This window comes from Aythya marila, assembly GCF_965140915.1.
Source record: "Aythya marila genome assembly, chromosome: 3".
Classification (NCBI taxonomy): Eukaryota; Metazoa; Chordata; class Aves; order Anseriformes; family Anatidae; genus Aythya; species Aythya marila.
The window spans coordinates 45720286-45735623 of NC_139044.1; the positions used below are offsets into that span (position 1 = coordinate 45720286).

General features: G+C 41.7%; 1 protein-coding gene across 2 annotated transcripts in view; it reads left to right on the top strand.

Moving 5' to 3' along the window:
- RPS6KA2 (ribosomal protein S6 kinase A2) overlaps nt 1-12298 on the top strand; it is a 219511-nt gene extending 207213 nt beyond the window's left edge. For both annotated transcript variants that reach the window (XM_082755701.1, XM_082755700.1), the window contains exons 17-21: nt 647-808; nt 5506-5582; nt 8029-8146; nt 9323-9460; nt 9848-12298. In XM_082755701.1, coding sequence (XP_082611827.1) covers nt 647-808; nt 5506-5582; nt 8029-8146; nt 9323-9460; nt 9848-9973 — 621 coding nt within the window. In that variant the 3' untranslated portion in view covers nt 9974-12298. The remainder of the gene's footprint in view (nt 1-646; nt 809-5505; nt 5583-8028; nt 8147-9322; nt 9461-9847) is intronic.
- Nucleotides 12299-15338: the final 3040 nt, after the last annotated feature.

Genomic DNA, 15338 nt, shown 5'->3' on the forward strand with positions numbered 1-15338 from the left:
ACAAACAGTTTGGATAACTAGTCAAATATTTGCTTCTTTTTCCTTTCATGGTTAAAACAAGTGCATTTTGTGCTTGGACTTGTATGTTTTCATGATAGCTTTTCAGTGTAGATATAGAGGCTGTTTTCCCAACGTAGAAATGCAGTGCCTGTTGTAAAACACATAGCCACTTGAAGTTGGGTACCTACAGAAAGGATTTGTGTGAAAAGTAACCCCTCCCTTCAAGTGTGAGCTACTCATATGAACAGTCACAAGAAGACCCTTATTCATTTTCCTCCTCTGACAGGATTTCTTTTTCACCTTTCAGCTGAATATTTAGGGCTATCCAGGAGACTCTGACAGCAATGTGTTTGTACAACAGCCCCCGCTGCTCTCACTCAGGAAGAAAGTCCCCCCACTTTGAGCAGTTGTCTCCATCATAATGTATCAGCAGAGGTTTTAGGACTTGTTCTTCCTGATTTTAATAGATTTTAAACTTTTTCCCCCTTCCTTTACCTGAGTTTTTTTAAGCAGCTTTTCTCCAAAACTGAAATATTTTAGGCATGAGCTCTTGACCGACCTCAAATATCAGAGCAGAAAGGGCAGCCAACCCTGGGTGCTCCCCCACCTCCTCCCCTCACTTGTTATTCACTGCTTTCTCGTTAAGGTGGTGCACCGGGATTTGAAGCCAAGTAATATCCTCTACATGGATGAGTCAGGAAACCCAGACTCCATCAGGATCTGTGACTTCGGCTTTGCCAAGCAACTGAGAGCGGAGAATGGGCTGCTCATGACTCCCTGCTACACCGCCAACTTCGTCGCCCCTGAGGTAGGATAGTGTTTCAACGCCATGACTAAGGAGCATGGCACAGAAAGCTGTCCTCCATCCTGCTCACCTTTTTTCTCACTGCCTTTCAAAGAGGAGCAGGGCAGAATGCAGGCTACAGGCACTTTTGCAGCTTTTATTACCATACGTCTCCTGTTCATGTCAGCCTTCTCAGGCCAGTTGTTTCTTTCCTGACAGAAGCCGGTGTTTGTCTCGTACTGACGTACAGCATGCTTTGGGCTCATTACTGGGATAAATACCATTTTTCCTCTAGCTGCTTCTTCTCAGAGTGCTTGCCCTCCAGTGCATTGCATCAGAACAGAATAAGGCTTAGAAGGGAAATCTTGATATCAGGAATAAGACTTGAAAGAAATATCTATGGTTGAAATCCTTACAGAGCTGAAGTCAGTGGAAGCTTTGCCATTGATTTGATTGAGCTAGAGAAAGATCTCTCCTCTTGAGCTTTTCTAGCACCAATCCCCCTGTTAGAGGGGATGTACGAACTATAGTAAAGATAAGAAAATTGTAAAGGTTTTGAAACTCCTCTCTCCCAGGCCCACCTGTCTATCTTTCCACTCATTTTGGAAACAATGGTTGAAATTCTTTGTGGTGTCAAATCTCTGGGCTTATCCTCCTATACCCATTTCTTTTACCTTACCCTGCAGAGCTGATCATGGGATAACAGACTGTCTGATATGAGTAACAGACCAGAACTGGCTTTCCCTTTTTTGATGAATTGCAATACCTTGGGGTTCTCATCCCTGTCTGCCCCGACATCACCTGTGAGAGGGAGGAGAGGGCTGCTTTCCTATTTTTGCAGACGGGAAAATAGAGGTGGGCCGAAGAGCTTGCCTCAAGCCTGGGGAAAGGTGGTTTTGTATCACCAGTGAGCATTGCTCCTTTCACTCAGACCCACTGCAGTGGGGTTTGGTTCCCACAGCTGGTTGGGTTGTTTTGTCCTTTCACTCTGTTGGGTACTTGGTATTTCATTGCTTCTTCTTTCCAATGAAAGACAAAGAGGTTATTTTTCTGGGTTATTTTCTATTTCTTGCAGCAATGCTCATCAACATTTTTTGTATTTGCAATACACAGCTTCAAATGAGCATCTACTTTTCCTTGCTGCAGTCTCTGTAAGAAAAATGCAAAACTATTGCCTTTCAATACTTCATCTGTCCTCTGCTGTCAAACACCACTTTCTCTCAGTTGATATCGTTCATCAATCTTTTCTGCCCCATAACTGTCCTCCACCTCATCTGTATGGTTGCAATTGGAAAGTGAAAAATGGGGTGATCTTTCTGTACATTTTCCTTTTGTGATGCCAAAAGATACAGGAATGAGAACCTTCCAGCATCAGAAAGAGAATTTGTTAAATTGAGACCATTGCCAGGGGCAGTATAAATTCAAAGCAGATTTTTTTCAGCAAAAATATTCCATTGCCAAGACAGATTGGTTTGCTATTTGATGTCTGTTTTTTCTTTGGTTGTTTGTTTGTTTTGTTTTGTTTTGTTTTGTTTTTCTTTTTTTCATTTTAGATACTGGAATGAGCTGTGTAAAATTTATCAAGATAAGTTCTGGGGCACCACAGCATTTTAATTTCCAAAATGAAAAATAATTGTGTTTCCAAGATTTAAAGAATTGAGGTTTTCTCTGGGATCTAATGTGATTAAAATAGGTGCAGCTATTTTTCATGATGGGCTATTTTGTACAGTGTCTGTAATCACAAACCTTGCCAGACATTGTTTTTTCAGGTTCGCCTCTTCCGATTTGAACTGAAAGCAGAAATCATGGTCCCAGACGTTTGTGATGAGTAAGACAGGTTCGGCTAATGCAGGAAACGCTGGAGATTAGCTGAAACGTTACCAGAACTGGCAGAGAGCTTAATAAAGCCCTAAGTGCTTTTACGTTTTACCTGCGATATGATGCTGCCCTCCAGCCTGGACCTGACTCGTGTGTTCTCCGAGCCTCTCTGCAGCGTGCTTACAGCATTCAAACGAGAAGGCAGAAAGTCAGCCAGGCTGATGACACAAGGGGACAGTGGCAGAGGAATTATGATATGTTTGCATACTCGAGTCTCCCTTTGTTGTGGAAACATTTAATTTGAGACTATCGGGAAAGCTGAAAGCTCTGCGAGAGAAAGAAACACTCTGCCACCTAGTGCGGGCTGTGTCCTTTGCAGAGAGAGAATAGCCAGGCTTGATCAGGAGGAAAATCAACAGTACTGTGTCACTGTAGTGCGGCAGGGCCATTTAGAAAAGGACTTTATTCTGCAGATTTCTTACAAAATCCGTGAAGATTTGTGTGTGTGTGTGGTTTTTGTTTGTTTGTTTGTTTGTTTTTTGTTTTGTTTTGTTTTGTTTTTGCATTTGAAATGATAAGATTTTTTATTATCTCTCATGTCCATACACATCTTTCCTTGTACCGCAGCTGAGAAAAGCCTGTATTCATAACTCTGTTAATCCAATAAATCAAAACATATAGAAATAATAAACGTCTGGATAAGCATCTGAGCTATTATCAGAACTGAATAAACCCAGCAGAATTTTGGTCCTTGGCACCACGATGCCCTGCTGTGTGTGGAGCTAAGAACCAGATCATGCATGCATTTCAGATCTCACCAAACACTCTGATGTTTGGGGTGATGTAGGGTGATGTAAAACCCTTCTATATGGTAAATCTTTCAGCACCCACTAGAGCGGGAACCCACTGCATCTTTTGCAAAGCTTTTTCACTGAGCTTAGATTTCTTGCTCTCAGATTTGTTTCAAGACACATGTCTGTTATTGTTTGAAGGTGTCTGCCCCCTAGGGCAAAACCTAATCTTTTTGGCCAACGTTTCCAACACTTGATCCTGCCAGCTTAACATTTTCACTTTAACCACAGATGCAAAAACCTGCTGGAGACATTTTACAATAGCAGTGTCGTTAACTAGTGACTCTTGCTATCCGCTGTTGTTATCTGTGGGGTGACATTGCTGATGATGAGAAATAATTGCCACCAAGGCTTTCCTAGGCAATGGCACAGAGTGAATGTCCATGTTAGCTAGCAGAGTTGTTTCAAACTGAATGACAGCATGCAGCGACACCTGCCCATTATTTTGGAGTTGTGTCACCACTTGCTTAATAGCCTACTCCTCTAAACTTCATAACTGCTCCATCTTTCTGTCATTTGCTTTTGACTCAATTTTCCTTGGTAATTTGAGGAAGGACAGTGATGGCAGTGAAAATGTAACTGCTTTAGAAGGAACAAGTATGCCCACACCAAAAGATAAATTTTGGGCATTCAGTATCACACATGGAGCAAAAAGCAACTGAGCTTAACAAATAGCAAAGATCTTTTTTTCATAAAACCTAACATAATAGAGGGCCAAGGAATGCAGGTACTAAAGAAAGAGAAACAATTATAACAGCCACAGAGTACACATAATGTGCAGGAGAGAGAGGCAGAAGTAGGATTTTTAGCAGCTTTGTTAACAGGAGAAAGTGCATTTTTTTCTCCATATTTTTTCAAGGTAGCAAATGTTCGCTTAGCAGCATACCTGGCAGATGGTTGCTTTACCACTCATCATTTGTAAAATCTGTCAAGGCAACATTTTCTGAATTTTTTTTCTTTTTTTCTAGCAACTCTTGGTCTCTTCTGTGATAAACTCCCAATAGTTGAAATAAATACTGGGTACTAAGCCCCAAGGACAGAAAAAGACTTGTTGAATTTATACCTTCCTTTTTCATGTGTGTTGCAAAGCAATAATTTATCTACCAATCCAGCAGAAGGGGAAAAAACTCTCCTTGTGTGTCAGAATTGAAGTTAAGTAAACAGAATGGTCGTTTGCTTTTATGAGCAAGTAGAAGATCCAGAGGTGGCTCCTGAGCCTTTCAGAGCCAGAGAAACAAAGTTCTTCCCCTAGCCTCAGCAGTGCTCTGTCAGTCAGTGACTTTGCTTTCACTTGGACCTGTACTGACTCAAACAGACATTTCTTCTGGCATGCATTAGCATAAATGAAATCCAGATCACACCCTTACTGGTCTGACTGTCCATCCTGTACCAATACTGAACCTAATCAGATCTCTGCTGAGTACTGTGGGGTTTGGTTTACCTGTATGGAAATGGGATCAAGTTTCAGCCTGTTACCTGTTAAGCCCAGTCTACATGTGGCCACTTTTCTTAAACTAAAAGTAAGATAAGAATAACCCTTTTGTTTTTCTTTGCAGTTGTCATGCATCTGTACTATTCTGACACTAAACCTGAGTTAGTGAGCATCCGTTTGCTCTGCCAGATCCAAAGCTCAGAAGTGCCCACCACTGTCACTCAGCCCCATGCTTGTTGTATCCACAGTGGACTTGGTGACCTCCACATTAGGAGGACACATTTCAAAGTATTAACTAGCTTTCTTTAAGAAATGTTTTAAATTAACTGAAGTAAGCAGAGAGGGTTGTTCTGCTCTGCTGTGTGGTAGGTGGTCAGAGGTGTTGAAGGCCAACAAACTGCCTTCAGCTCCACCATGGTGGAGGTGGCAGCTGTGCTGGGCTTGCACACAAACATACAGAACATCTTACTCCTGAGGCAGTCACCTATTCAAGCCAGACGTTAGGGCAAGCCCTGAAAATGTTACCAGAAGCAATCCCTGATCAGTACTTTTCGAAACCAAAAGCAAAAATTCAAGAATGTGGATTATCCAGTTTTCACCCTTGTCTTTACTTCACATAGGTCCTTAAACGCCAAGGTTACGATGCAGCCTGTGACATCTGGAGCCTGGGGATCCTGTTGTACACCATGTTGGCAGGGTAAGTGGAGAGGTTTTCCTCCAGAGGGCGTACTTTAGCAGTGATCAAACCAGAGAGGAGTCATACACAGACTGCAAACTGGCTGTCCTCCTCAGGGAGATGTGCTCAATTGTATGAGGCAGAAAAAAAATAGATGCCAAGACCCAGAATTAGAATAAGTTTTTCCAAAACATATAATTATCTTTGACACTTTACAAGTAGCTTAGGTTTTAACAGCCTGTGCCAGTAAATGTTCACTGAGACATCTAAAAGGTTACGCTCCACTTAAGTTACATGAAAGTTTTACATCAGAAGAGTAATTTAGGAGTGGCATGCAGAGAGCAGGTCATGGTCACCTCACCCGTAAGAAATTTATTCACTCCTATTAATACATGTATTCTCTTCAGCTTCATTCTTCTGCGGTTGTTGTTAATGAGGTATTTCAGCTCCTTCAAAGGCTAAAACAAAGAAAACAAACTAAAAAAAAAAAAAAAAAAAAAAAGCAGTTTTCAGAAAGTAAATGAATAGATCAGTAAGAACAGCAACAGGCAGCATGATTTTGATTAAAGAACTACCAATCTCTAAAGTTAAATATTGGCACAAGAAGGCTGGAAGATTGAAATAAGCAGAGAGGGATAAGAATAAGATGTGCTGGGTGAATGGGAAACACAGTGTACAAAGCCAATCTGGAGATATCAGGCCCCTGCACTTCATTTCTTTTGCTGGCTGCAGGGTGTGGTATGTGTGTATTTATCCCAGCTAAGTGCCGCTTGAAACTTTTCAGTGACCTCTGACAGCTCTTTAGTCTACTTCATGATCATTCAGCTGGCAAGACGGCAACAAGCTTGGATTCATTCCTAAATTCATACAGGAAACAAACAGATCCTGCTGTTACGTTATTCATGTCACTTGCTTTGTGGCTTTCAGAAAAGGTGCCAGGAGTTTCTGTCCCACATATTTTGTTCCTGATTACAGTTGTGTTCAGCGTTAGCTGAAATACACTGGGACTTTCTGGAGCAGTCTCCCAGTCTGCTGTGATCCTCTCAAAAATGCCATTTCTACTTGGCTAATGTCATGGATTTGCATTGATACACAACCAGAATCAGTAAATAAAATCAACCCATTACCAAGAGTCACATTACTTAGCTGATTATATTCAAAATGTTTCTTTTTGAAATGTGACTCTAAAAAAAATCCAAATATATTTTAATCTGAAATACATATTACATAATCAGCAGATTCTAAATTTGCCACCAGGTGCCACTAAATTGTATCTCACCTTTTTCTACACTTAAAGGAGAAAATAAGAGTAATGTGATCAGAAGTGCTGACTTTTTAGGTGCCACCACTGCATTAGGGATTCTCTTGTTCTTCCTTACCAGAGGAGAGAAGCAGGAGCTGACTGTTGTTTGCACTCAGGATGTTATCCTCCTCCCATCATCACTATGAGCTCAGACACTGAAGGCTAGAGTACGAGTCTGGATCCTATTAATATTTGGTATTGCAGCAGTGGGAATGACAGGCTTTGGAGTATTGGCCAGTCCTGAACATTCACTGCATCCTTTTCAGTAGTTACAGCATGGAATAACAGCATGGATCTCTCTGGGCTGAACTTCTGTGAAATCTGAAATGATCTGGAAAGCTAGAAAATACAGTGTGAGGAATTGAATGTGCTGGGGGGATAGGAAGCTGTGGCCAAACCAAGACGTCTGTTTAACAACCTAAAAACCAAACTGGCAGGTTTCCAGAAAAGAAAAGGCAGATGGAAGGGAAGATATAAAAATCCCAGATACCCTCCTCTTATAAATATACACAGCTGTTCAAGATTGCAGAATAAAATTTGGCTTGGCAAATTTTAGTCAGTTGCAAAATTTTACCACTTGTCACTTTATGAAAAAAAAAAAAAAGGCCCTGTACATGTGGCACTGATTTTGTAAAGCTGAGTACATGTTACTACTAATTTCTGTCTGGCTAGATCAGGAAGATTTTAAATAACCCATTGCATATAATTTGTTTTGTCCAGCAGACTTGCACATTGTGATTTTGTGATTAACAAAGAACTGCAAAACAGACTACAAAGGGTTCTTTTTTCCTTTCTTTTTTTCTGTTTCAGATATGAAGTTTTCTCCTTTATTATTTTTACTCTTTGTTCACATTATCAAGGTTCTTCTATCAGCAATAAAACTGAGTAAAAATGAACAAAGAAAAAGTGAAAACCTGTGAATTTAAATATATATATATATTACATTGCTTAAAAATAAGAATGAAATGGAAATATATCTTAAAAAAATCTTTTTTTTTATTTAATATGAGGAACCATTGTACTGTGTAGCTTGAGTGAAAATGAAGTAGCTATGGTGGTCCATTCTGGAAGCAAATTCCCGTTGTAATCAATGGTATTTAATATTAGATTCTAGAAATTATATACCTGCAAATTACTTTTTTTTTTTTTTTTTTTTTTTAATAGGTTCACTCCTTTTGCAAATGGACCAGATGATACCCCAGAGGAGATTCTGGCCAGGATTGGCAGTGGCAAATATGCACTTACAGGAGGAAACTGGGATTCAGTATCTGACACTGCAAAGGTCAGTGGACACTTTCTCAGATTTTTTTCTTGTTCTCTTGAACGGGATGGCAGTCTGCAATTGTAACAAACTTAGAGACAGTCAGAAGGGTTATTTCTCAGTGTCTTATGAAATAAGAGCTCACTTGTTCATACTACTCTAAATTAAAAAGTGCTACAAATTTTGGTAGTTTATTTCATTAAACTAAGGCATAATATAGCACCATCAATTACGCACTGTCAAAATTAATATTGCACAGAACTGTTTTGTCACGCAGCTGAACTTTTAAAAGAAGTGTAGGGTAGTCAGTGACACAAATACGTGGTCTATATGTGAATCACCTTTTTCTTCCTCAAACTTAAGCATGAGCAGGCAGTAAATAAGGTAGCATTTTTAACTTTCGTACTGTCTGCAGTTGAGGCTGCCCATCTATTACAAAACCTGAAAAACCCAGGAGCTGGAATTCAACTGGTGCTGAGACTATTGGACATGAAACCATGCACTAGTCTGACAGTGAGACAGTCTAGTGAGACAGGCGGATGGGCAGGAGAGCTGGCAAGCTTGCAGTTGTCTGGCATCAATTAGAAACTTTGACACAATTTTTATATTCCCTCAGGAGATATCAGTTTTAGCAACTGGCAGTATCCAATGGAAAAACATTGATATATTCCACCACAAAACCACAAGAAATCCTAGCAACTTATTCATCTTGCTAACAGCAGCTATGAGGCTCATTGTCAGACAATGAATTTTTCATCAGATATCCGGTTTGGAAATTAAGATATTCAGATGTGGTGGAACTGGTATCACTGAATTTTAGCTGCCTTGAATGTTTGGTTTCTGTTCTATGCTTCCCTTGTAAGCAGGCTCCAGAGTCAGTGAGGAGATGCCTCCAGATGGCATCCTCTCTAGGTAGCATTTATCACTCCTACAAGGTCACTAATAATTGTTAACAGTCTTTCAGAAAGCTGCATACCTGCCACCTTATCTTTTGTTTGGATTATCAGTTGAGAATTGAACATTAGCCCTGAAAATTTTGAAGATCAGACTTTACACTTAAAAACTATAAAGCATATCTGAAATGCATCCCCCTCTCCATTCGGCATGCTGATGACTGCCATTGGGAAGATCTTGGTAAATCCTGCACTACCAGTAATTACTTTTTCATTTTTACTGTCTTCTTCCTTTTAAACCCAGGACATTGTGTCTAAGATGCTTCACGTAGACCCTCATCAGCGCCTCACAGCAGTTCAGGTGTTAAGACATCCGTGGATAGTGAACAGGGAGTACCTGTCTCAGAATCAACTCAGCAGACAGGACGTTCACCTGGTGAAGGTATGCCCTACACCCTTTCTTCTTTATTTCTTCCAGAAAGAGTTGGGATTTGTGTAAATATTCTGGAAAGTGACAGAGGAATTGGGAAAATAGTTTGCCACAGAGGCCAAATGTAATATGGCAGTAGGCTAACAGTAAAGCTTTTTGACCCATTGTCTGCTTGATATTTTTAACTTCCAGCTGCATTATAATGAACTGGTGAGAGTCTGCACATCGTTCTACCCACTGCTTTGAATCAGAGACACCCCAGCTGTCTCCCAGCCAGCAGACGCTGTGATCATTTTGTGGAAATTGTCCCTACACAAGGGGATTGGATAGGGAAATGGAGGGGAGAAGCGTGAAAGAACTGAATTTGAGCCCATTTTTTTCTCTTTTTCTATTTCACAGGGTGCAATGGCAGCCACTTACTTCGCTTTAAACCGAACACCTCAGGCACCAAGGCTGGAGCCTGTATTGTCCTCCAATCTGGCTCAGCGGAGGGGCATGAAAAGACTTACCTCAACCAGGTTGTAGCAGTACCCCAAGAGGCCTCTTTGGAAACCCACAGTTTATTATTCGACAGATTCATCTTTACTTGGTTAGAACTTCTTTGGACACCTTGCATACGAAATCACCAGAACTAGCAGAAGCCCAGCGTAAGGCAAAGTTTGCCTTTGCTCCATCATTTCTTTTACATTCCATCCAGGATCCTGAGTTCAACAACTTCACGAAGATGTGCCAACTTTGCTGGTAGCTCTGTTTCCTTACTGAGATAAAGCCAAATAATGTAGACGTGCTCCATCCTTCCCTCCCTAGGAAATACTATTTTTGAGTCTTGAAGATGTTCCGTGGGAACATAGTTTTCATTTTGTTTCTCAAGAAAAGCACTTTTTGTAATGAAGACGCAGTCAGGTTTGAATGTTCTCAGAGGTTCCAGCAGGCGTCATGATGAAGTGGCTCGGCTGGTGACCCCTAAACACCTACTGATCTCCACTCGCTCCAGGAAGAGTGAAGGCTGCAGAAACACATGGGTGATATCTTACTTGAAATAAGTGTTATACGACATGAAGGAGAGCGAGCTGCCAGTGGTGGAAATACCGTCCAATTTCAAGAAATCTTTTGCACTTGCCCCTGATCTCTCTGGAAGAAAGTCAGCACTGGTTGAGGAGGAGTGCGTGCCGTGAGCTTGACTTACTTGGAGGCCTGACCCACCAAGAGCAGAAAGTCTCTGAGAAACTTGGTCCTCTGAGGAGATTATGGGGTCTCATGAGACTGTGGGAGAGCATTCATGTAAAACACTGGGAGTAGGAGCCTGTGGGTCAGGGGACACAAAGGTATCTGGTCTTGGCTAGCAAGGAGGAGACCAGCAGGCAAAGCCACCCACGGCAGCATGGTGGTGAGCGCTGCCCGAGGGAGCTGGCGTGCAGGTGCTTTGGAGGCAGACTGAGGTTCCCTCTGAGGGAAGGGGATGGTCCCCCACCTGGGGGTGGTCCAGAAGAGGCTCTGTGGATGCCTGGGCTGCAGAGGGGCCAGGCAGGGTGGTGCAGCTGCCCTCCCATAGTGATGATCCTGCTCCAGGCCTCCTCCGATGCCCTGCTTCCTGCCCTTCCTGCAGTGTCTGCTTCTGAGGGGCCCAGCTAGCTCTGTCACAAGCTTTAATAACAGTACATTCTGAGGAGAAAGAGGAGGATGCTGTGCTTTTATATTTATATAAATATATACACGTGTATTTATATATAAATATAAAAAAAAATCTGTACCTAATACCTGGATTTTTCAGGTTCATGGAAAGAAAACATGGTTGAAAGGATCTCAGCAAAATGGACCTTTTTTTTTTCTCATTCCCTGAGCTATTTTTTTATTGTTTTTCTTATCCATTGTGGCATATGGTGGTCAAGAGCTGACCGGGATTCTTCTTTGTACTGCATTTGTTAACTTTTGTTTTCCAAGTGAATTTGTCACCTCAGATGCTTTGTGGGAGAAGTTAATGTGCTATGTTGGCTTTTTTTTTCTGTTGTGAAGGGGAAAAAAAAATGTGAACATGGAGCTTCGTATGCTAGAGATAGCAGTTTTCCTTGCTGAGTAGTTTGTACATTGTGGTGCCAAACTGGAATTTCCAGACCATGGCATTGGTGTCCAAGGGAACGAGGAGTTGCATTTGCTATAGCAATATGCTCCCTAAAACGATCTGTGTTCCAGTGTTGACTGAATTTTGTTTGTTTGCATTAGTCTATTTTTAAATTTAAAATTATTCTTAATAATTTAAACCAATATTTAATGTTCAGGTTTATGTGCTGTGCACACAGGAATGCTGCAAAGCAGCTCTCCTTGAAGCCCTTCTCTTTTCTAGAATAAACAATGCTGTAAAACTTCACAGAGAGGATGAATTGGCTTGAATTGGAGTGTGTGAACATGCGCAGGTGTGTCTATGTTTATCTACACAGCAGCAGAGAATAATATACCTTAACTGGCTAAGCTACTCTGGCTAAGCTGTGCTCAGTATCAGCTTTTTGCTGCCTTTACACTTTTTCTCTCTTTGGACGCTAATTAAGTCCCATGTACTTCTGTTGTCAGCACACTGAGAGGTGAGTCTGCAGGTAGGGGATGTCCTGGCTCGTGCAAAAATGCTCTGGCCAGGTCCCTGGGAGTGACTTCTGTCCCAGAGGAAGGCAAGATGAGCACAAGGATGCTAAGGGCAATCTGGAGGGAGGGCTGGATGTTCTGGTGTCCCAGTTGATTTGTGCTATTTCAACAAAATGTCTTTTTAATGTGTAATTGTATGTGGGCAGAAAGAGTGCTGTAAATATTAGGTACAGTTTTTGTCTCCCCTGGAGATTTCCTGGTCATCTTTCATTGGTTCAGTTTTCTTTCTCTTCACAGCCATTGGAAACAGTTTGATCACCTCTTGATATACATTCAGTCTTAGGTTTTTGAGCATTTTTATTTTTATTTTTATTTTTAATCTGAATATTGTTGTAAGCCAAGCTTACTGGATGCGGGTCTTCCAGAAACTTGATGGTTTGAATCTGTTCCTGGTCTAGCTCTTCAAACTCACCATCTATATCCCTATTAATCATACAAGGTTTGGGATGTGTACTGATTGGTATATTTGATGATCATTGATTATTTTCCTTTAAAGGCCCATAAATTACATATAATGGTTTTTGATTACCAAGATTTTGTTGCCAGTGCATCCAGATGTATGCACGTGTCTGTGTCCATGCAAATACACAAAAACATGCCATCTCAGCTTGTCCAAATTAGAAGGATATCAGTGTAGTCAGTGCTTGAAGTGATACTCAGAGGAGTTGGGTCTGTGGTTTTCTTGAAAATCTGACACTGGTAACAGTAGTAGTTGCTCTGGGTGTGGACAGGCACGTGGCTTAGAAAGCAGCTCTGCACATGGATGAAGTTGTCATGTGGGACCTCCCCTCCACCCCAGCTATGTATCCTTGTGCATATCACAGCAGATCACCCACCGCACAGGCTTGCTACTGGAGATACTCTTGTGATGGTTTTTCTGATCTGTTTCAGTCAAAATGAACCCAATTGATCCATTTTCATAGTTGATCTGGCTGATGCAACTCACTTGGACTGAAATACAAGAGCCTCAGTCAGCAAATTGAAGGCACAGCCACTCCTGCTGGTTTGCATTCATTATTTCAGACTGATAGCAGCTGCCACTTCCCCCAGCCCAGCTGCATCCAGGGGAAGATGCATGACCATGGCCTAACTGCTGCTCTGCCTGCTTTATACCAGCATCTCCTTTCCAGGCGCCTTGCTACACGACAGCTCAGCAATAAGCATTTATTCTTTCTAGGAGAAAACTTAAGTGAAAAAGGCTTAGCCTCTCTCTCTCTCTCTCTCTCTCTCTATATATATATATATATATATATATGTATTTAATCTTAAGGAACTTTACTAAAAGCTGTGCTTAATTCCTGAAAGTATAAAAATCTCTTTGAATTATTTTTTTTTCTCTTTGATAATACCATCTTACAAGTTATTAGTCCACAAAGCGACCTAGTGCCTTAGGCTATTATTAATAGTACAGTTCAATTTTCAAACCATCAAAGTGCATAAAGCAGTGACAGTCCAAGGCATCCTCACTGTGTCTGTCACAGTCAGCTGAATAGCTGACTGTTTAGATAGACAGAATTTATAAAGCCTGACGTTTTCATCAGAACACAAATAACCCCACAGACACTTTGTAATCAATCCCTGCATCTGAAAGAAAAAGAAAAAAGGAGGGGAAAAAAAAAAAAAAAGTGACAAAAAATTCTCATTTGCTTCTGAAGAAAACCAGCATGAACAGCTCCCCACCCCCTCTCCCCGGGCATGGGGCTGACCCAGGCACAGGGTGCTGGGAGGATCAGAGTGTGTCGCGCTTCTCTAAAGCACGGATCGTGTGTCCCTGAGCTTCACCTAGCCTTGTGTGCAGCACCAGAGCTGTTTTCAGCCAGACTTATGGCTGAACAAGTTTTGGACTGAGTTTGAAATGGATAATAATTCTGTTGGCCTAAAGGGTAGATCAGACTCTATTAGGAATTAACACGTGAATCTTTAAGGCACACAGAAAAGACACAAATCTGTTTGCCTGGGTAGTGCTGTGCCACAGCACAAGAACTGAAAACTCGTACCAGGCACTGGTACAGCTCAGTAAAGGCAGTTGCTGAGTGTCTGACATGACTTATGGCCAGGCTCGGATCATCCCCTAAACCACTCCTGTGTGCACTTTTGCATGCCACAAGGTTTTCTTACGCCACTTGTCCCTTGAGCTGCAGCCAGTGTGTGCCAGTGCTGAGGCTAAAAAAAGCCAATTACTCTCTCTTGACCTTAGATGCTTTCTGTGCTTTCCCACCTCTCTTATCCAGGTCACAGTGGGGCAAAGCAAATGTGTCTGAACAAGTGGCTGGGGACAGCAGCAAGGCAGCAGCATCTTCTCTGACGGCAGCGCTGTCAGCACACTGCTGGGTCGCAGCTCGGATGCCACCCGCCTCCCTCTGCCTTATGCTGAGCTAGGCTCAGGTGTCACCATTTTTTGTAGGGAAATGGGTTACCTAAGCCAGGCTGTGCACACAGAGGTAGAAGGCCAACTGAGGCCTCGAAGTTCACCACAAGTTCACATAAACTGCCTGTAATCGGGAGGTGTGGACTTACAGATGGCATGCCATGGGGAGACACTGCTGACTGTGTATTTTGGCCACAGGTGAGCTTATAAAGAAGATAGTAAAAATCCTGGCATCTGTCTATAAATAATCCATTTTTACAGAGGAAATCACCAATTTTCTGGAGTGTGATGGCACTCTAGATCCCTCACAAGAGGAAGGCAGATAAACATGGAAGGTAAAACGGATTACTGAAGCAGAAAAGGAGGTATCTTAGCTTCCACAACAAAACAATTTTTTTTTTTTTGAAGCTGTATGTTAAGATGTTTGTAGCAAAATTGCCAAAGCAGACAATTCAAAGCAAAATTCCCTCTCTGAACATCTGCAGACTTCTCCTTTAAACAGGAGCCAAGTGAGATCCAGGGTCACGCATCTGAATCCTGACAGACAGACACACAGCGCAACTGGGCCAAAGATCCTTTAGATTCACATAAAAAGGTTTAAAATAATGCCAATCAGGTGTTTTAATATAGTTCATAATAAAGGAAAATGTGCATACCTATTTTCTTTTCTCCATTTTGAAGTACACATCAAAATACTACAGAAGTGTGTACCCTTACATGCCAGCCGACCTTGCTCCTACAGCTCTGTGCTGCCCCAAGGTGTTGGGGTTTGGCTGCCCCCTCCATGGCTGCCCATAACAGGCACAAGTAAAAATCACACATCCCTCAGGGTCTGAGAGCAAAACTTTGAGTATTTTTACTCAGAAAATGAAGGTAAAAGTAAGGCTC